The 23,105-nt window shown below is 45.9% G+C and overlaps 1 protein-coding gene across 1 annotated transcript; it reads right to left on the bottom strand.

Moving 5' to 3' along the window:
• Positions 1–5,857: 5,857 nt before the first annotated feature.
• On the bottom strand, positions 5,858–19,256 carry LOC137562797 (indolethylamine N-methyltransferase-like). The gene is made up of 3 exons (XM_068274492.1): positions 18,971–19,256; positions 14,997–15,204; positions 5,858–13,044 (listed from the first exon to the last, which is right to left on the bottom strand). The coding sequence occupies exons 1-3, from the start codon at positions 19,113–19,115 to the stop codon at positions 12,627–12,629; spliced, it is 771 nt and encodes a 256-aa protein (XP_068130593.1). The 5' UTR covers positions 19,116–19,256; the 3' UTR covers positions 5,858–12,626.
• Between the last annotated feature and the right edge of the window lie 3,849 nt (positions 19,257–23,105).

Raw genomic sequence — 23,105 nt, 5'->3', positions numbered from 1 at the left:
TTTACTATATATATCTCCTGCTGTTCAGTTGCTGGTTGTCTGGCGTTGCGAATGCCTATGTGTTAGCACTCAGACCTTAGTCAGATCCTTCAGTGTGGTGGAACCAGGAGGACCTGGGAATCCACACTTAGCCAGTTACTTTATATCATCTGTGTTATTCTCTAGCATAGTTCCAGGGTGTTGAGATCACGGCCCTCACACCCCAGACTAGGAATACTGTATATCATCTGTGTTATTCTCTAGCATAGTTCCAGGGTGTTGAGATCACGGCACTCACACCCCAGACTAGGAATACTGTATATCATCTGTGTTATTCTCTAGCATAGTTCCAGGGTGTTGAGATCACGGACCTCACACCTCAGACTAGGCCTTGTTCTGATATCTGTTATGACCTGTAGCTTACTTGACTATTCTTCTGATCTCTGATTTGGTACCTTGCATATCTGATACACTGTTGCCAACACGGCCTGTCTGACGTTCCGGCTGTCACCCCCCTCAGGGTGGCCAGCCTCCCCGCAGGGGTCCCCTGCTCTACAGAGGGGACACTGCTCCTTATCAGTCAGGGACTCCCTCTCCAGGTGTCCTTGACTGCAGTAGAGTCTTCTCTACTTATTGGACCACCTGCTACCCCGGTGGTCCAAAGGTTACTGTTGCACCAAAACACTTACACACTCAGGTGTCTAGAGGTTAGACATATTTGATTATTGGCGATTCTGCAGATCCCCAATAATCAGGTATATCTGTATTCTTGGGGATACTGCAGATCGCCAAGAATCAGATTCTCTCTCTGGTTGCTGACACCTATCGTTACAGAACGCCAGACCAAAACAATATGGACGCACTTAGCACTCGTCTGGACACACTCACCACCTCGGTGGAAAATCTCATCAGAGTGATGGAAGGTCAGCAGGCCCAGATCTCTGCTTTATCTGGGTCACTACAAGTCCTACAGACGACTGTCAATTCAGTGCGATCCCCTCCAGTCACAGACTTGAGAATGTCTGTACCGGAAAAGTTTTCTGGCCATAGATCTGACTTTCAGAATTTTAAGAATCGTGTGATGTCATATTTTGAATTGAGGCCTAATCTGTCAGGGACAGAGGCACAGAGAATTACCTTTATCAAAACCTTACTCTCAGGGGATGCTCAAACCTGGGTGTATAATTTACCAACAGGGCATGAAGCACTTAGGTCAGTTGGAGAATTCTTCGAGTCCATGGCCATAATCTATGACGACCCAGACATTGCGTCTACCTCTGAGCGGAAGCTAAAAACCTTGCGTCAAGGCAAGGATCCAGTGGGTTGAGTTCAGGAAGTGGTCAGGGTCGGCTAGGTGGGGGGCTTTTGCACTATTAGATTGTTTTTTATCGGGGTTGTCAGACGCAGTTTCTGGGCTGATGTTGGGATTCCCTGAACCTAAGACACTTGAGGAAGCAATCTCTCTGGCAGTGCGTGTGGATTGACGGGTGCGATACCAAAAGCAAACCCGTGGTAAAGACAGGGTTAGATATGTCACTTATGCCACATCTCCACCTATCTCACCGCCACCTGAGCCAATGCAAATTGGTCACTCCAAATTAGCTCGTTCAGAGAGGAATCGTAGGAAGACGGAGCAGCTTTGTCTATACTGTGCAGAGGAGGGTCATATAGTACGGAACTGTCCCAAGAAGTCGGGAAACGCTGCCGCCTAGGTGTAGTTAGAGGTAATACCCTGGGCGCGCAGTCTTTACCTCTACATAATGGTCGTCTGTTACTCCCTTGTTCGGTCACATGGGAGGGTCAGACTGCTTCTACGGAAGCCTTTATTGATTTTGGTTATTGATTTTGGGTATACCCAATCTTTGCAAAAAGATTGGGTATACCCATGCTTCCCTTGAATCAACCAATCTTGGTCACTGCGGTAGATGACTCTTCTCTGCAGAGTAGCCGCCCCTTGTCCCGGACTTCTAATGTGCATACAATCTGGTTCGCATCAGAGATGGGGACGAATGGAAGACGGCCTTTAACACACCGAACGGGCATTACGAATACCTGGTGATGCCCTTTGGGTTGTGCAATGCGCCAGCCGTCTTCCAGGAGGTAATTAATGAAGTTTTCAGGGAAGTCTTGGGGAAGTTTTTTCTGGTTTATTTAGACGACATACTAATCTTTTCATCCAACCTCGGTGAACATCGCAAGCATGTCAGATGGGTATTAGAGAGGTTACGACAGAATCAGCTGTATGCCAAACTAGAAAAATGCCTCTTTGAGGTAGAGTCGGTAGCCTTCCTAGGTTACATCATCTCCACTTCTGGTCTCTCGAAGGACCCAGGAAAGGTTTCTGCTGTCCTGGACTGGCTTCAGCCCGTGGGGCTGAAGGCACTCCAGAGGTTCCTGGGGTTTGCCAATTACTACAGAAGATTTATTAAGGGGTACTCTACCATAATCTCTCCTCTCACCAGTCTCACCAAGAAAGGGGCTGATACTCATCATTGGACACCTGAGGCTCATACGGCCTTCTCGACTCTAAAGAAGCTGTTCTGTTCTGCCCCAATACTGAGGCATGTCGACGTCGCCTTTCCCTTCATTGTGGAGGTTGATGCCTCAGAGGTGGGGGTAGGAGCGGTATTGTCACAGAGGTCAGGATTGCAGGGCAAGCTACATCCATGCGCTTACTTTTCTCGCAGATTTTCACCTGCCGAGAAAAATGATGACATCGGCAACCGGGAGCTTCTAGCCATCAAATTAGCTTTTGAGGAATGGCGACACTGGCTGGAGGGTGCAGAACATGTTATCACGGTTTACACAGACCATAAGAATTTGGAGTATATCTAGGGGGCTAAGAGACTTAGTCCCCGTCAGGCCCCGTGGTCCCTGTTTTTTGCTAGATTTAGATTTATAATCACGTATACTCCCGGAAGTAAGAATATCAAGGCCAATGCACTCTCTAGGTGTTTTGAACCCGAGTCAGTGCAGTCTGAGACTATCCTGCCTCCAAAGATGGTCCTGGCAGCCACTGAGACTTGGAGAGATTGGTCAACCACTTTGAGTCCCTATCAACAGGATGTTCCAGAGGGGAAGCCAGAGGGGGTCATGTTTGTGCCACTGCCCTTTCGGTTACAAATTCTACAGTTTTTTCATTCTCACAAGAATGCCGGTCATCCTGGAGACACCAGAACTCAGGATCTACTGTCTAGATGTGACTGGTGGCCTAGTTTAGCGTCTGATTGTAAGGAATTTGTAAGGGAGTGCACGATCTGTGCGAGGAGTAAGCCCTCTCGGCAGGCCCCCGTGGGCACGTTACAGTCTTTGCCAGTCCCCAATGAACCTTGGACTCATATTTCCATGGATTTTGTGGGTGAACTCCCTCGGTCTGAAGGCAAGTCGGTAATTTGGGTGGTAGTAGATCGTTTCAGTAAGATGGCGCACTTTGTCCCTCTGAAAGGACTCCCCTCGGCCCAGGAACTGGCTGATCTCTTCATCCAGCACATCTTCCGGCTGCATGGCATTCCGGAAAATGTAGTGTCAGATCGGGGAGTCCAATTTGTTTCAAAATTTTGGAGGGCCTTTTGCCATCAATTAGACATGGAACTCGCATTCTCATCAGGCTACCACCCTCAGACCAACGGCCAGACCAAGAGAGTTAACCAATCCCTGGAACAATTTCTCAGGTGCTATGTTGCTGATGCGCAAACTGATTGGGTAAAGTTTTTGCCGTTTGCAGAGTTTGCGCACAACAATCTGAAAAGCTCTTCCTCTGGGTATTCCCCTTTTCAAGTGGTGTCAGGTAGATCACCTAAGTTTGCTCCTTTGCCAGTCGCATTAACTCCTTTTCCAGCTCTGGAGGACTGGCAGAGGGCCTTGAAAGAGATTTGAGGAATGGTTAAGAGGAACCTAGGGAAAGCTTTTCAGACCCAGAAGAAGGAGGCAGATAAACATCGGTCTGTGGAGTGGAGATTCTCCCCTGGAGATCTGGTGTGGGTGTCCACTCGTCATTTGGCCTTGAAACAATTGTCACCCAAGCTAGGTCCTGAATTTATAGGACCATTTCCAGTGGCCAAGAAGATTAATAATGTCACATATGCTATTGATCTCCCACCCAACATGAAAGGTGTGAGATCGTTCCATGTGTCCCTGTTGAAACCAGCTGTACAGGTGGACTCCTCCCCCCCCCCCCCCTGTGTTGGTGGATGACCAACCAGAGTATGAGATTGAAAAGATTCTGGATTCTCGCTTGGTGCAGAATTCTGTGCAGTATCTGGTCCACTGGAAAGGATATGGCATAGAGGAGAGATCTTGGGTGCCAGATTGCCGCATGCATGCGGAGGATTTGAAGAAAAAGTTTCATGATTTACATCCTGGAAAGCCTGGTGGAAAGTGTCCGGAGTCCACTCCTCGTGGGGGGGTACTGTGATGAATAGCGGAAAAGCCGCCGCATGTTCTGACAGTAAGGCAGCTGATTCCGCGTCTGATGTGGTGGTTTGTCCGCGTCAGCATGCGTCTGGGTTATCTGGAACTAATGGTGCACATGGGAAGAATGGCGTGGGGGCCGCCGCATGTTCCGACGGTAAGGCGGCGGATTCCGCGTCCAGTGCGTCCAGCAACATGTGCCTGCGCTGTCTGGACCTAGTAGTGCACACAGATGGAGAGCTACGCGCGCGCGCGCTGCAAGACAAGCTCTTTATACTAGTAGGAGGAAATCAGCTGATCAGGGCAGTCAGCTGATTCCTGCTCAGTCAGTGATTGGTTGATGGAGCCGGGCGGCGCTGTGGGGCGCTTTACTATATATATCTCCTGCTGTTCAGTTGCTGGTTGTCTGGCGTTGCGAATGCCTATGTGTTAGCACTCAGACCTTAGTCAGATCCTTCAGTGTGGTGGAACCAGGAGGACCTGGGAATCCACACTTAGCCAGTTACTTTATATCATCTGTGTTATTCTCTAGCATAGTTCCAGGGTGTTGAGATCACGGCCCTCACACCCCAGACTAGGAATACTGTATATCATCTGTGTTATTCTCTAGCATAGTTCCAGGGTGTTGAGATCACGGCACTCACACCCCAGACTAGGAATACTGTATATCATCTGTGTTATTCTCTAGCATAGTTCCAGGGTGTTGAGATCACGGACCTTACACCTCAGACTAGGCCTTGTTCTGATATCTGTTATGACCTGTAGCTTACTTGACTATTCTTCTGATCTCTGATTTGGTACCTTGCATATCTGATACACTGTTGCCAACACGGCCTGTCTGACCTTCCGGCTGTCACCCCCCCTCAGGGTGGCCAGCCTCCCCGCAGGGGTCCCCTGCTCTACAGAGGGGACACTGCTCCTTATCAGTCAGGGACTCCCTCTCCAGGTGTCCTTGACTGCAGTAGAGTCTTCTCTACTTATTGGACCACCTGCTACCCCGGTGGTCCAAAGGTTACTGTTGCACTAAAACACTTACACACTCAGGTGTCTAGAGGTTAGACATATTTGATTATTGGCGATTCTGCAGATCCCCAATAATCAGGTATATCTGTATTCTTGGGGATACTGCAGATCGCCAAGAATCAGATTCTCTCTCTGGTTGCTGACACCTATCGTTACATACATTGCCACATTAATCCAATATGCATACAGACTTTTTCGGATTGGTTAATCATCATCAGTGCACGGCATGGATTAATGTGGCTCCATGGGGTAGGACTTGAAGCACCCAGAGTTATGTTCCTTTTTCTTCGAAAATAGTGACATTTCACTTTAAGCTGTGGGGGTTTATTCTGTATCCCTTTTTTTCCACCTACTCACCTTGGTGACGGTACTCATCTGATGAACTTGTCAGCATGTTTACATTTTACAGTAAGGTGTACAGCAGGGGAATGAGACACAAGAGACATTTTTCAAAAAACTGTTTAATTTTTTTAAAGCCTGGCAGTTCAGAACAAAGTCCTGGTGGTACAAGAGCTCAGGGTCTACAGAGACAGAACAAATCTTACAACAATAAATTGTAAGCAAGCAGGACTAAACAGTTAATAATATTGAATGCTAAAGAGACTTTTAGCAAAGCAAAATAGTCACACCACACTCTGGCTTACTCTTCCTATTAGTCTCAGCTTCTCAATGTAGCTTGTCAGCGATCAGATGCGTCGTTAGTGGCCAAGATTCGGGGGTCCACAGCATGGCCAATCTCATTTGGTGCCGGTGACCATTGCTATGGCACTGGCGCCACTCTCTCTAGGCTGACTCACAGTACATCTGCAGTTTCCCCTCAGCTTATCAGGTGCCAATTCTCAATGGCCAAAGCAGCACATTCAATCACTTTACCTGGCAGCAATTATAATTGGCTGCAGCAGCACAACATTTGCAGCAGTAGAAGCAGAGCCGGATTAACCTCCTTAGCAGTATGGACGAGCTCAGCTCGTCCATTACCGCCGGAGACTGCCGCTCAGGCCCTGCTGGGCCGATTTTGATGAAATAAAAAAGGTGCACACGCAGCCAGCACTTTGCCAGCCACGTGTGCTACCTGATTGCTGCCGCAGCGCGGCGATCCGCCGCGTGCAGCGCCGAAAGAGGGTCCCCCCAGCCGCCCGAGCCCAGTGCAGCCGGAACAAACAGTTCCGGCCAGCGCTAAGGGCTGGATCGGAGGCGGCTGACGTCCATGACGTCACTCCGCTCGTCGCCATGGCGACGAGGAAAGCGAAACAAGGAGGGCTGCTCATTGCGGCCTTCCTTGTTACTTCTGATCGCCGGAGGCGATCAGAAGTACGCATCGGGAGCGCCCTCTAGTGGGCTTTCATGCAGCCAACTTTCAGTTGGCTGCATGTAATAGGTTTTTTTTAAATTAAAAAAAACCCCTCCTGCAGCCACCCTGGCGATCTTAATAGAACGCCAGGGAGGTTAAGACTGAATGGGGCCCTAAGCGGACTTACAGATTGGGCCCCCTCCCCGGGGACTGCTGACATCAGTCTATGTCTGACTGCACAAACTGGGCTGGAGTAAGCAGAGCTGGCATGCGTCCACATCACCATAGCAACGGCCGCTGTTTGCTGCTCATTCGTCTGGGCTAGATCACATGCTGCTGCATTGTCAGCAGAGTGCTGAGAGGAGTTGAGGCACGGAGGGGCTCCAGCCAGGGAGTGGCTGATAGAATGTAAGATGCTGGCTCCTCGGTTGGCTGATGGGGCCCTTAGATGGAGCCCCAAGCTAATGCTTAATTTGCCTTGTTGGTAATCCAGCCCTGAGTAGAAGAGAGAGCCAACACTGCTTTGGGCAGAGAGGCGTGTGTGTGTGTGTGTGTGTGTGTGTGTGTGTGTGTGTGTGTGTGTGTGTGTGTGTGTGTGTGTGTGTGTGTGTGTGTGTGCGTGTGTGTGTGCGTGTGTGCGTGTGTGTGTGTGATCAGATCAGCAGGTTCCATAAACTTGGTCACTCCCAGAATGCACCTCAAAACCTTTGAAGCCAGAGCTTTCTGTCATGCTGCTCCTACCCTTTGGAACTTCCTACCATACTCAGTAAAGACAGCCCCTTCCCTGGAGTTATTCAAATCCAGACTGAAAAGCCACCTGTTTAGCCTGGCATTTCCAGACTTATAGAGCTCTTCCTCTGGACCACAATTTACCAATCAACCAATTATTGGTCTGAGCCATGCTTATGTGCTTTGAGTCCTACGGGAGAAAAGCGCTTTACAAATGTTATTTGTTGTTGTTGTGTGTCTCTTAGCAGGATCTAATATGTCTAATATCTAGGATGGGGGGGGGCTAAATCTACTTGCTCACTCAGTAATAATAAATACACAAGCTTATTAAGCATCAAGCAGAGCTGAACACTAAAGTGTGTCGGCTAGTGCACTGACAGTGTGAGATCCTCAAAGTCCATATGACATCATCTAGCCATTATCATACCTCCCATTCAGGATGGTTGGGCTGTATGCCATTAGGACTTTAGGGATCTTGCACAGTCTGTGCACTGGCCTGCACACTTCAGTGTGTTAGAGAGTGTGAGGGGGTGCGTATGCAGCTTTTCTATTGCCTGCCTTTAGTGCTCATCTTAGTGTGGGGTGGGCATTAAGGTTGAGCATGTATGGGGGCCCAGGCCACAGCAGAGAGAGTTAATTTACTTGTGTTGCCCCCCTTTTGACACTGTGCTGCACACTACTCTCCATCTTCCCGACACTTCCACATTCACAGCCTAATTTCTGGATGTGAAGCGTGCAGCGCAGTGGTGTGGGGTCCTGACACAGGTGGGTTAGCCCCATGGCCCCCATGCACGCCAGGACAGTTTCGCGTTGCACTGGTCTTGCTCATCCCTAGTGGTGATGCTGCATTTGAGAGAGCCACACTGGCAGATGGCAGAGAAGTCATCACAGAGGTAAGTAGTAGTTTGTTATTTACAGGTGCCAGCACTGATACCAGGGATTTCAGGGGGCTTTACTGTTTTCCAGTGGGGTGGGGTATGCCTTTTTATTTCAATTGGGTAAATGCTGCTGGGTATGTTTTGATGGGAAACTCAGACACACTGTCTTAGAGTTGCCCTGTTAATATGTTACATTACAATTTGATCCGCCCACCAACAGTCATTACTAGCGGTGGTCTTACGAGTAGCTATGAGTACGTAGCAACTCAGATTCGAAATGTAAATTAAACAGCTGTGACTGCTGGAGATGGGGCGTTAACTTACCCATCAGTCCATCGGATTCCTTTGCATTCCATTTGCGTCACAATTTGCGTTCCATGTCAATTCAAGCCGAAAGGAGGAAACACGAGAGTGACGTGGGACGTGATGTGTGACATGAATCGAACGCATAAGATCCGACGGATGCATGGGTAGGTTAACCCCCCGTATCTCATGGTCACAGGCAGCTGTTTAATTTACATTTCGAATCTGAGTAGCTACATACTTGTACCTACTCGGAAGAGCACAGCTAGTCATTACCACACCCACTTTTCAACATGCCATGCTTTGCACACCACGCTCCCTCTCCTTTCTTTGTGCCTCTGGGGGACCCGTGTCTTTTAGGATCCTAGCAACACTGCTGTTGGCAATCATGCCTCAAGCTTCATCTGTGAACCTGGTGCCCCACCCATGCTGCAAAAGTTCTAAACAGGGTCAAGTCTACTTTCAGTAAAGGCTTACCAGCACCCATCCTCGCTCCCACCATCACCACAGTGCTACTATAGCATGTCAGGAAATGCTTGCCAGTTAAAAATACAACTTTCAGCAGAACAAAAGCAAGACAAGGAGAGAGGGCAGAGGCATTTTCTTTCGAGAGATTGTCATGTTAATTTTCTTTCGTGTAGAAACTTGTCCCATTTCCCCTGTTGGATTCCAAAAAGCAATCAAATACCCAACATAGGTTCTAATGCTTTACTATTAAAGAAGACTAAAAAGAAAAGTGTTGGCTTTAGTTGGACTTTAAAGAGGAGCTGTTAGGTATAGGGTCTCAGAGAAAATAAACACATATATCAGTAGCTAAACATTGGCTGTACTTACATTACATATGCATTTCACTGTCCACGTTTGGATTTCACAGAATCTTTATATAGTATTTGCAGAGAATGATGCTCCTGACAGCTCATGGCAGGTTCCATGTTTGTCTGTCTCCTATGAAGCCAAATGTGTCGTCATGTCCTGCCTGCTTCCTAAAGATTAGACTCACAAAAAAGAACGGTAATGTAAAACACTACTGTGCAGTGAATATTGATTAGCCATGTGGCTAGGAACAATAGCGGACTCCTGCAGTGTACTCTACCGGGAGTTTTTTCAGTGCTGTGCGCTGCTGCTGTTGTAACACGAGCCCTGTAACTTATCACTAGCAGCCGAGGGGAGGGCCCCAGAATGCTTTGCTGTATGGTATGCGGCTCTCGGCTTCTTAAGAGCTTGCGTCTAACATCCTTGCAGTTCAGCACACATCAAAACTAAGAGAGATTTTTAACTTCAGTATTGCCTTTTTGGCTTCCTTCTAAACTGTTTAACACAGGAGAATAGAGGTTTAAATTAGCTTTTGCAGCCTGACAGTTACTCTTTAAAGCACATTTGAACTAAACAAAAACAAATCAAGATTTAGCCATACCTAGGGCTTCTTCCAGCCCCTATAATCAAAGTGGCCCCTTATTTCCTTTGGCCTCCCTTCTGTCATGCTGCTGTCAACTCCAACCCAGCTGAGTCACACAACTGCGAACATAGAATTTTTCATTCGCAAACAGCAAACGCGAACTTCCGCAAATGGCAAAACGGATGAACTGGCTTAGACTTCAATGGGCAGGCGAATTTTAAAACCTACAAAGACTGTTTCTGGCCACACAAGTGATGGAAAAGTTGTTTCAAGGGATCTAACACCTGGACTGTGGCATGCCGGAGTGGGATCCTTGCCAAAAGTCCCACCAAAAATTACGGAGTTGACGCAAAGTCAGGTTTTAATCCCTAAAGGGCAGAAATCACATTATGCACAGCTCTGGGTGTCAGTGGGCTGTGATGTGTCACACACAGAGTAATGTAAAAGTACTATCAGAATACAGTGAAATAATAATCCACTGGAATGGTACTGTGCATGCAACTTAATGTAGCAACCAGGGGCATAACTAGACCTCACTGGGCCCCTCTGCGAAACTTTGGATGGGGCCCCCCACCCCCCTCGCTTTCTGCACAGGAAAACTGAGGACCAATGTGTTTTCCCCATGCAGATAAAAACACTTAGACTTAAAGGAAACATCAGGCAATCTATGCTACCCCCAGATCTATTTACCTCATTGCAGCTCTGCTCCCAGTACATACATACACACACAGCTGTATTATTTTACTACATGTATTATTTTACTCATGGCTAACACGGTACAACACTTTACTGCTTCTACTACATGAGAGCACATGCTATATGGAGGAACAACAATGACATGCTTAACGTAAGATATAGTATCAATGTAACTTTGGCAAAACATTCAGAATGTCACTGATTGATACTGTTATTACGGGATCTTGGACTCAGTATAAGATAACAAGCTCTTAATGAAGCAGCAACAGATATGCTGGGTACACACGGGGGACTTTTGTCTCTCTAGAGACAAGAGACTAGCGACAGTCCGTCGCCAGGTCCCTCTGTGCTACAGCCAACACACGGCACACAGAGGGACGGAGATTCGGCGGAAGCTGTCGCCGAAGGTTCCTCCTCCCCCCGCCGGAAGCTCCATACATTGTGTATGGAGTTGCTGCCGCTAGTCCGCATACACACGGCGGACTAGCGACAGTTGCGTCGAAGTTGCGGCGACAGCTGTTGCCAGCAATTGACCAAGTCAATTGCCCGGCGACAGCTCAGACTAGCGACGGTTCGTGGCGCGAGCGGCATACACACGGGGATCTTTCGCTGCAACATGTGCGTGCCACGCGGTTGTAGCGACAGTTGTAACCTGTGTGTATGTACCATAAGACATCAATCTCCACTCCATTGAGTTGTAAAAGTATTCAGAGGCCATAAAGTCATTAGCCCGTGTGATAATAATCTAGGAATCCTTTTGCTGAAAAGGGAAAGTCTACAACTTTTTTCAAAATGTGCTCCTTTGTTTCTAAGATTGTACATCAAGTCTTTAGAACTTTGCAGCAGTGAGAGCCAGATGTTTTTTACGAACCATAGGGAGCAGGGACAGTGTACAAATTCCAAAGTGTGTATGATTCCTTATCTGTGTGGTGGACACATGCAGTCAATATAACAATGGTGTGAGAGCAGAATACGTTTTTTTTCTCCATGCCCTTAGCTGTCAGTCTCTCAAACTTTTCCCCCCACATGCCCCCTTTGGCATCTGGGCCCCCCTGCGGAGGCATCCCTTGCAGGGTCTATTGTTACACACCCCTGGTAGCAACAGCAGTAGTGTGCACACAGTGGGCTGTGGTGTGTCACACACACAAAAAAAAAACAACACAGGAGACCGATGTGCTAGCCCTCAAAAAGGCTGTTTGGGGTGCTTTCACAGCAAGTGAGGAACAAGAACACAGGCCTATCTGCAGCAAGTCTGACCCTGCTCTTACTAACTGTTAGCAGCCAGCAGATAATTAATCCAATATGGCCACCGCAACTGCTTTTTTATAGGGAGGGTTGGGGGCCCAGGAGGGGGTGCTAGCTGATTGGCTACCATGTGTCTGCTGGCTGTGAAGTAAGGGGTCAAAATTCGGCTCCATGATGATGAGTAGGGGGCGGATCGAACACGCCCTATGTTCGCAGTTCGCGGAAAACACGAACTGCGGAAATTTGCCAGGAACTGTCTGCCGGCAAACTGTTCGGGCCATCTCTACACAGCTACAGCACATGCTCTGTATCATAGGCATGCATCCTCAATCATGCACCCCATCACTTGTGCATGCAGACATGGTAAGAACATTCTATGCGTATCATGTTCTGAAAGAATTACAGTATGACTGCACATGCACTAAACAGTCTGACCAGGGCTGCCATGCACATCAGCTCAGGAGCGTGTTCAAGAAGGCATGTGGATGGGACAGAGCAGGCACCCTAGCTACAAGATTTTAAAGAGGGGTGACAGCAGCATGACGGAGAGGAGGCCAAAAGAACTGAGGAGCCTCTTAGATTATGGGGCACTAAAAGAAGCCCTAGGTGTGGCTAAATCTTGTTTTTGTTTTACTTCAGGTGTGCTTTAAGAGCCTGACCCTGACTTTTATACCTCTTAAACCTTACGAGCCACAACATAGCCCACATGACTATAGTCACGTAAATCACTCTTTTCTGCATTTTTCATCAAGCCTGATTCTTCTATTACAAATCCTGCATTAATCACAAACTCTTGAAATGTCTTCTCATTGATGGGTTGGACGAAGAAACGGTGCTGGCCAACCATGTAGTAGGACATGTTTAGTGGTAAAAACCAGATCAGGTGACCTCCTATCTTCAGTGGCGAAACAAGATTTTTCAGGGTGTTTTGTAATTCTTCTTTTGTCTTACAGACACTTAATATATACATGCTGATCACACAGTCAACCTCTGGCACCAGTTTAGGATCTATAGGGTTGGTTTCATGGTTTTCCCATTTTAAGACACTTTTAACAGCTTGCCTGGCTTGATCTTCCAGCTCTCTCCAGTCTTTCCTGGAGAGCAAAAAGAAACAAAAATGGGACAACAGTATGACTCTCCAGTGACTAGAGATAACACATTTTACACAGACATGTTGATTACCTTCCATATTTTGTTGCCTTTAGATGAGAGTATGGGAAGTACCACAAAACAGCACTTTATGTAACTTTTTGAAGGGGCTTTGAGGTCTTAAGGGACCACTATCTTGAAAATTAGTAAAATACATACTACATAGAGTCATGTGAAAAATTGAGTACGCCCTATAAAAACCGGTCTGTTTTTATGACACTTGTGGACATATAGATATTTAACCTCCTAACGACCGTGTCACGCCGATTGGCGTAAATGCGATGGCTCCCCCAGGACCACCTAACGGTGATTGACGTCAAGTCCCGGGGATGTGTTTTGCAGGAGATTGTGAACGACGCACTCCGTCATCAGGCTCCCAGCGGTAATTGCCATCTATTTACAATGTACAGCGATGAGATCTACGTCAGCGCATACGCGTCGTGACGGGGATGCGGGGGGTGCGACCTGCACCAGGTGGGGTGACCCCAGCCGCCCTAGAGGGGGTGCACTGTAATCCTTCCTTCCTCTCCCCGGGCTGCCCTCCATGCTCCCCCCTCCAGACTGCAGAGTAGTGCGCAGGGAAGCGCTATACACAGCTACTCACCTGCCTGCATTCCAATCGCCGCTCACTAGCCGCTGGTCTCCTCTCTGCATAGCCGGGTGTACACACGCTGCTTCCTGTTTAGCAGGAAGCAGCGTGTGTATCAGCGGCTATGCAGAGAGGAGGAGTCCGGCGGCGAGTGAGTGGCGATTGGAACCAGGTAGGTGAGTAGCTGTGATTTAGGGAATATTCAACTAACAACAGAGGCTGGGCACTATAGCCAGACCCAGCCTCTGTGTATAGCTCTCTTCCCCTTCTGTCTTTCAATGCCGTGTATTATGTGGCTGTATCTTCCACCCGTCTAAAAATCTGTAATTGATTTATTTCTTGCATCAGCTGTAATCCACCATTGTCTTGTATTTTTAACTGTTGTATTGTTTATTTTTGTATTATTATACCCTGTTTTGTTGTACAACATCACTGAAGATGCTGGGGCTATATAAATTAATAATAATAATAATAATAATTGAATATGCTGGAATGAGATACAACATTTTGTAGAAATCCCATAAAGCTTTCCCTTTGCAGTAATTGTGCCAACCACACCTAGCCTTGAGATTAAAGAGGAGCTGTTAGGTATAGGGTCTCAGAGGAAAAAAAAAACACATATATCAGTAGCTAAATATTGGCTCTACTTACATTACATATGCATTTCACTGTCCACGTTTGGATTTCACAGAATTTTTATATAGTATTTGCAGAGAATGATGCTCCTGACAGCTCATGGCAGGTTCCATGTTTGTCTGTCTCCTATGAAGCCAATTGTGATGTCATATCCTCCCTGCTTCCTGATGATTAGACTCAAAAAAAAGATCCTAATGGACAACACTACGGTGCAGTGAATATTAATTAGCCATGTGGCTAGGAACAATAGCGGACTCATGCAGTATACTCTAACGGAACATGTGCCCTGTGATTTTTCAGTGCTGTGAGTTTAGGCTGCTGCTGTTAGAAGCTGCTGTAACATGAGCCTGTAGGCTCAGGGCGTGATAGGGAAATGAAGGGGATGACCCAAGGTAGTGCACTGGGGAGAAGCAGCCCCAGAATGCTTTGCAGTATCTGTTATGCGTCCTGCCAGCCTCCTTCAGAGCTTGGGAATAACCAGCCTTGCTGTTCAACACACATCATAGTAAGAGAGATTTTTAACTTCAGTATTGCCTTTTGGCTTCCTTCTAAACTGTTTACCACAGGAGAATAGAGGTTTAAATTAGCTTTTGCAGCCTGACAGTTACTCTTTAAAGGACAATTATATGTCATGATGAAAAGTCATAAAGTTGTTTACATAAATTTACATACCTATTTCCATCCAGTTGGCACACCCGTTTGGCAGCAAACGACCAATCAGTAGCCTTTTCATCTTTATCCAACCACAGTTTCATGTGGTCAATGTGGCTGTCGGTTAATTCCAACACATACATCTCCTTGTATATGTTGCAGAGTGGAAATAGCTGGTAGACTGAAGATCCAAGGCTGAAATCAAGCAACTTTGATCCCTTTAGCAAACCTGCGGTAAAAAGAAAGTGGAACAGCTGAGAAAGGATGACTGAAGAACATTGAACTCTGCCCATGTCTGTGCTAGGTGAACAAAAAGATATTTTCATTTACAATTCTGTTTTGGAATAACAATGGACATAAAAAGAATGTAGGTCCCAAGACCTTTGCCTACTTTGATCTTTTAATGGTAAAATAGATTATTGATATCAATGGCTACTCTGTAGAACTCCTACTTCCCATTATTTACCCACAGAGCCATGCCAATGCATGCCTTACAATGAGAAGATGAGAAGAGAAGACATCTGGGGCCTTATGCAATTCACTTTTTCACCTGAGTTTTCTCCTAGGAGATCATTTTTTATCGTCTATTTAAAATAATTTTCCAATAAACTTGTCAATAAAATGCCTTCCAAGCCACCAGAAAGCAGGAAAATACTCAAAATTATTTTGCTAATACTTTTTCACCTACTGTCTGGTACTTTTTTAGTTGAAAAGTATTGGAAAATTATTTTAAATAGAAGATAAAAAATAATCTCCTAGGAGAAAACTCAGGTGAAAAAGTGAATTGCATATGGCCCCTGGTATGTTTCCGAAGACCTTCCAGAAGATAAAAAATGCACTCCTAGTGACAGATCTTTTATTCTCTTGAGACACTGTATTGCCCTGAGGAAGCAGGCTGTGATCCAGGAAACGCATTGTTTTAGTTCTCATTAAAGAACCTAATTTTCTTATATCATTGGTTTACTGCTTCAGTTAAGCCTTTTTGTATCTCTCCCCTATCAAAACAAGTGAACTTTTTTTCAGGGCACCTCTTCCATCCCAGTTTAGAATGAAGAAGGCCAGTTTAAGCCTGAACTAGCTGTTTATATATGGATTGCTTTGGCTGCATTACATTGATAGGCTATATGCATGATATTGAACACCAATGGCTCTGGATATGTACTTCGTATAAGAAACCATGCCCTGTCGCTTTCTGCCTACTGGTGGCAATGTTAACTCTTGTTTCCTTGGACTTACACTGCCCACCAGCAGGGGGCCTCATCATGTCTGGAGTCCACCTTTAAACCGGTTCTCTGGTTTCCTCACCCACCAGGTGACATATGGGACTAACCAATGTATCCTACCCTGGCATCCTATCCCCTCTTCCATCTATCCTTACCCCTTGGGAGTGATCTGTATCAGAAAAATATGTTGATACGTGTTCTCTCACTCTGACCTTTGCACTTACCTACAGCAGGTGTGGCACTCCATGGCTCTTACTGATCCCGGCCTCCTGTATTTTCAGGTACCTGTCCCAGCTTGATGATGTCATCAAGCCATAACCTGGTACATAGAGTAAAGGTGGCTGGCATTAGTATGAGTCATGGGAGCACTGTAATTTTGGTAGGAATGGGGAAAGGTGAGAGGGATACCTACCAGCATTGCTCCCCGCTGCCAATCTCTGCAAGGGCAAAGGGGAGTGGGAATCACTAAACTACCAGGAAAAGCTAAAAGGAGAGAGAAGGATGACTAGGCTTCAGGGAAATCTATAGGGAGGGAGGGGAGACTGCTAGACTACCAGGGAAAGCTATAAGGGGGATGGTGAGGGGGTGGTTGGACCACTGGATTTGTAAGTGTTATTTGAGTGGCAGTCATCTTTCGAGGAGAAGTTGGGCAAATCAGGGGTATATAAAAAATATATTCCCCTACTGACTACCTAGCATGTCCTCTGGTGGCGTAATTGGGGGTCCGAGTAATGCCAGCACCCAAATTACGACGATTTCCTCCTGCATTGCTATAGCCATAATAACAATACAGTCTATGGTAGTTCCCAAGTCAGGTGCTATGCAGTGCCGTGCGTGCAGGTGCCAAGAAGCCACTAGATTACCAGGGAAAAATATAGAGAGAGAAGGAGGGAACCACTACACTACCAGGGAAAACAATATAAAGGGAAAGGAGACCACTAATGTCAGGGGACATTGTATACAATGAACAGAGGCGCCAAAAGTACAAAATTAGATTAAATGAGTTTAAAAACCAACTCAAAAGCCAAAAATGAAGGAGGAAGTGGTGGTCTTACCTCCCTCAAGCAGACACGACAACGACTGCGATTCAGACAGTCAAACACATTTATTAGAAACAAAAAAAAATCCCCCAAAAATTTGCAACACGTTTCGCAGGCTCAATCCCGCTTCATCAGGCAATACAGGGAGGAGTATCAAGCGATCTGCACAAGGATTCAAGTTAAGCACCTCTGACAGAGGTCTGACAAACTGTCTGAATCGCAGTCGTTGTCGTGTCTGCTTGAGGGAGGTAGGACCATAACTTCCTCCTTCATTTTTGCCATTTGAGTTGGTTTTTAAGCTCATTTAATCTCATTTTATACTTTTGGCGCCTCTGTTCATTGTATACAATTTTGAGTCCACCCTTGGGGGAGGGTTGCTACCCTTTTTTCCTGTCTACAGAGAGCGACTTCTTAATCCTGAGTGGGGTCAGGATAATCTCCCCACCTGCCTTTACAGTGGTTGCCTGCTGGTAACCCTGACTTGTGAGTATCTAGCAATACGAATTTATTGCCACCTTATCCAGTACGTATTACACTATTGGGGCTCTTGGTGCTCCCTGTTTTTAATGTCAGGGGACAGCTATAAATAGGAGGGGACATAAGAAGACCGCCAAGGAAAGCTATCAGAAGGATGGGCAACCACTAGACCACCAGGGCAAAATATAAGGAGAGAGGCTCTACTATAAGGAGAGGCTCAAACTATAAGGAGAGTATAGGCTCTGCACATCTATGAATCTGGTCAATTCAGGTGCAGTCAGCATATTGGAAGTGCTGCCATCTCCTCCTGTTGTACAAAAATGTAAGTCTACTTTTGGCTAGCTGCATCCATGTGTATCAGTTTGCATTCAATTTTATCTGGTTTTAGGGTTTAGTGCATCGTTTGCATCTGTTTTGAATTCATGGTGTGTATTTAAGTCTCAGGGTCGGGAGGATGAGGGGCGTTGCACATCTCTCTTGGTAATAACTTTAGTTGCAGCCTGCATAGGAGCGCTGCCACTTCTTTTGCTGTTCTTTAGAAAATGTGTAGACCATTTTTTGGCTAGCTGCCCAACGTTTACACTATGTTTAATTATAAGGCAGATAGTAGGGGAAGAAGCCTGGCCCCCGTGTCCCCAAAATCAGAGCGGAACATGGGCGGCCGAAGAGGAGGCAGAGAGTCTGGGGGAGAAGCCTGGGTCCCGCTGCACAGCACTGATCACGCGCGGGAACCAGGCAGCCAATAGGAGCACTAACAGGATAAAAAAGTAGTGTGGTTCCACCCCTACAAATAATTCCACAGTCCAATGTATAGACACAAACGTGTTTTTTTTTGTGAACCAAAGTTCTCTTTTATTCTTCAAAATTATCCTTCAGAAAGCAGGTGATAAACGTAGATATGACATCAGACCTTCGTTTCACAAAAACATGCCTGGCATGTTTTTGTGAAACGAAGGTCTGATGTCATATCTACGTTTATCACCTGCTTTCTGAAGGATAATTTTGAAGAATAAAAGAGAACTTTGGTTCACCCAAAAAAAAAAACGTTTGTGTGTATACATTGGACTGTGGAGCCAATAGGAGCAGCAGTTTTAGCCAACCCCGAACTGAGCTCGGACTCACCGCTTCCAGCTCCTAAAACTGAGAATTACTGGCGGGGGGGGGGGGGGGGGTAATACTTTAGTTAAAAAATATTTGGTAAAAAAATTGCCCCACTTCCACAAAAACACTTAACCAGTGTGTTCCTGCCACATACCTTTTGAAACCCTTTTGTGCATAACCATCATAGGGAAGCCCGTACTCTCTTCGACTATGTCGACTTGCCCATGAGAAAAGTGAGTCTCTACAAGGTCCTTTGCATTCATGTCCCCATCGTGATAATGCTTGTGTTGGGCACTCATTGTTGGTGTAGTAGATATCCTGTCTTGCGCAGGTATTACTCTTCCAGTGCTGTCTAGCTTCGATCTACTCCCAGGAAGAGACTTGGTCTAAAACTGAATATATCATCCAAGATTCATGCTGTTTTTGTCAACATGGCTGCATAGCAAGGATTTTCCCACACAAAGCAGTTCAATGAACAGGATAGCTCCCCCTTCTAAAAACAATATTAGATGATTCATTTATGTGTACTGAAGAACAAGAGAACATTCTCCCGTCTCTGCTGACTATATGCAAACAGTCTTTTATTTGTACAATGTAGCAACACAGACAATATTGAAACTCAAACACAAACAAACATACTAGAGTGGGTGGCAGGTGACTGATGAAGCACCGTAGGGGTCGAAACAGCGGTCAGGCTTCAACTATCACCCTCTAACCACTGTCTGTCTGGGAATATGTGTCTGTATTTGAGTTTCAGTATTGCCTGCATTGCCAAACTTTACAAATTATACACTGTTTGCATATAGTCAACAGTGCCGGGAGACTTTTCTCTTTTAGCTCAATGTTCCTACTGCATATGTCCTTAAAGAGAACCAGAGACGAAGCATCCTCATGTATTTTACTACATTTATCAGTGGGGACATGACAGTAAACACCTACCCTGCTTTTAGTTTCATTCGTATCTGCTTAATTAGGCTATTATCAGCTGTGATAAGAATCCCCGACTGGCTCAGTCTAGGTTTGACCTGGAATCATTATAGCTGGGTCACTCTTCTGTGGAGTCTTTTCAAGCCCAAGCCTGCCCCCTCCTGGCTCAGCTTTCCTGCTTTGCATACTGAGAGCTCTGATGACATGGGAGGGGCTGCTGCTGCTGAGACCGAAGCTCTGAAACAGACAAGTGTGGCTGCAATATGATCTGTGTGCTCTGTGTGCACTCTGCATAGATAATGATGATGACTGCAGTTTCATTCCTATGAGAGAGACTTCCTACAGGCAGCTGCACATCATACCAAAATGAAAGCACACAGATGAAAGGCTGCAGCAGCCTTTCTCATATAGCCTAGACAGCACATCCAGAACAACTCATAACCCGGAAGCAGAAGGGATATGAGCCAGCGGCCATATTGGATTTTTCCTGAAGCAATAATGGGTAAAAAACACTAAAAAAGGCACACCAGAGTGGCTAAATTATCAGGTAGAGCATTTATTCTTTACAAGCTATCCACTGATATGTTTATTTTGTGTGAAACGTTCATCTCTGGTTCCCTTTAAAGTAAACCAGAGATGAGTAACTTTAAACGTTTTCTACATACCTGGGGCTTCCTCCATGGTCCTGTAACCTTGGCCAGTCGTGGCCAGTCGACACATGTGCAATGTGCTCCCTCCGTCTTTCCAGCGGCTGGGAGCATTCTGCGCAGGGAATTGATTGATCAGTGCTCCACAAACTAGATTCAATGGGCCTGATGCACAAACCTACAATAATGTTGTCATGAAGAGGCAACACAGGGCCATTTCTTGGGCAGTGCAGCGCAGACCGACAAGTTGAAGAAGTGGGGCGCAGGCAGAAGGACATAACCACTAGCGAGCTGGTGACGTGTGGTGCAGCCAAATGAAAGAAAAAACATTGCCAGTGCGATCACCTTCCTTCACTCCTCCTAGGCTACCTGCATCAGACGTGAAGTCGTTGTCACGTTACCAACGTGTGATGACACCTGATGTCCTGTAGCGGTACTGCAGGCTGTCAGTGCATGGTGCCCATGGAGAAGTCAGCTTTCCAGGCTCACTTCGCCTGTGTGTTTTCCTGGTCCCTGCTTCCTCCTGGATGAGTGGCTGGTCACTAGTAAGTAGGCAGATCTACTTGTGACCTGTGGCTGTGTGACTATCCCTAAAGAGTAAGGGTTCACAAGTCCACGGGGGTGGGGGTGTGGGGGGGATCCAATCTTTACACCCTCGCCCTGGGTGCAATTTAGCCTAGAAACTGCCTGAGGCAACTTATGGCAACATTATTGGTACTAACACGGGCAGATTTCTGTTGTATTATCGCGTTCCCGTACCCCTGCATGATTGTTGATGACTGCAGACGTGTTGCTGTTACACACATACACGCGCACGCCTAAGTTCACGCTGCTGAATGGTGATGGTGGATGGAATTCTCCAATAAAGCACACCTGAACTGATATGGAGGCTGACATATTTATTTCTAGTGATGAGCATGGATTTTGCATAATCGTAATTTTGCATTGTACTTTGCAGTTATGATGCAAACTAGTAATGCAAAATTTCAGGAAAAAACGTAATTTATTTAGTATGTAAACGCAATCAGGAATCGGAATTTCGCATAATTATCGTGTAACTGCGTGCTGACTTGCGGTTAAAACAGCGCTGCGTAATATGTTGGCGCTTTATAAATACAATAAATAATAATAATAATAGCAAAGCCCCCATACATACTATCGTCACCAAAATTGCGGAGTATGTTAAAGGGAATCAGAGATGAACTATATATGAAAAAATGAAAAAGAAGTTATACATACCTGGGGCTTCCTCCAGCCCCTTATGCACGGATCGATCCCACGCCGCCGTCCAGCGCTGCCCGCATCTACGAGAACGGGCTCTCGTCGCTAGCGTCATCGGAGCCGGGCTACGCAGGAGAAGTGCGCCCTCTGCTATGCTTAGACTGGCTCCGACTGGCAGATCAGCGCGTAGCCGGTTCTCGTAGCTGCGGGCAGAGAAGGATGGCGGCGTGGGATCGATCAGCGCGTATGGGGCTGGAGGAAGCCCCAGGTATGTATAACTTCTTTATTGTTTTCAGCTCTGGTTCCCTTTAAGGGTAATAATAGGAATAAGATAAAAAAAAAAAATTAAAAAGACCTTTTACTTTTTGAGGTAATCATTTTTGAAAATGCAAAGGAAAAATGTTTTTTAAACTATCATTTTTCTGAGTTTAAAAAATGTTTTTTCTTTGCATTTTTAGAATTGATTTTCTCAAAAACTACAAGGTCTTTTTGAAAAACGTTGCCGTTGTTCCCACCATACTCTTGAACAAAACGTAGCAATTTTGGTGATGATAAGATGTATAGGGGCTTTGCTAATAACCGCTAAGTCGGCAGAAAACTTTACAGAATGTTACGAATTACGTGAAATTACGAACGGATTACGCAAAATCAATTGAATGTTCAAATCCTAATTACATATGTCCATAATTGCAAAAAATTACACAAAATTTGGCATAATCGTAATTAGCAGATTACTATGTATTTCCTTTTAAAGAACAAGCGACACCCATGCTAACCTAGAAATAAAAACCACATATGTAAGTAGATATATACTACCTCTACTTACATAACAGATGTATTGTGCTATCCACGTAATGATTCCTGTGAATTTTACAAAGGAAAAGCAGAAAATCCTTTTCTAGGCAGTGGCCATCTTGCCAAGCTAATGCTGACATCATATCCTTTCTGACTCTTGTTTCCCCCCTCCCTTCTCTTGCTCATTGTGTATTCATTAGCTGCCCTCCTCCCAGAGTCTTTTTTTTTTATTTACACATCCAATCACTGCCTTGCTTGTAAACACAAGTGATCAGCTAGGCAGGGAAATAAATGGAAGAGGAGGAATATATTATAGATAAAATGAACTCCCAGCATTCAAAAGAACTCCCAGCATTCTAAAGAACTCCCAGCATTCAACTTTTTGGCACTGTTTGGCACTAGGGCCAGTGCTCCTATAGTATGTAATAACTCTGAAACCATAACAGTAGAAAAAGTTTTGAATGCAGGATTAGCATCTTTATCACTTAATACCAGACCAGTTGCTGTTGAAATGTGATTTTTATGGTGACAATACTGCTTAGCACAATGCAGATTGCCTGGTTTTCCTTTTTAAACCTCTGTTGTCAATACTTTTGCATACATATGAATTGGCCGCTGGGTGACTTTGGTGCAGGATACAGCCGGTATGGCTTATCCTGCTGCTGCACAAGCTCCCGGCAGCGTTAAATACGATTCCCC

The sequence above is a fragment of the Hyperolius riggenbachi genome, chromosome 3, assembly GCF_040937935.1.
Source record: "Hyperolius riggenbachi isolate aHypRig1 chromosome 3, aHypRig1.pri, whole genome shotgun sequence".
Lineage (NCBI taxonomy): Eukaryota > Metazoa > Chordata > Amphibia > Anura > Hyperoliidae > Hyperolius > Hyperolius riggenbachi.
Note: the sequence above shows the minus strand (reverse complement) of the source record. Positions and strands in the feature narration are given on the sequence as shown.

What these genes read in the sequence shown, in the direction of transcription:
- LOC137562797 (XM_068274492.1), bottom strand. Translation starts at nt 19,115, where the DNA reads ATGAGTGCCCAACACAAGCATTATCACGATGGGGACATGAATGCAAAG. An exon ending in GCACAAAAGGGTTTCAAAAG is followed by an intron (nt 15,205 to 18,970) that starts GTATGTGGCAGG and finishes TTTTTACCGCAG; the next exon opens with GTTTGCTAAAGGGATCAAAG. An exon ending in TGCCAACTGGATGGAAATAG is followed by an intron (nt 13,045 to 14,996) that starts GTATGTAAATTT and finishes TTTGCTCTCCAG; the next exon opens with GAAAGACTGGAGAGAGCTGG.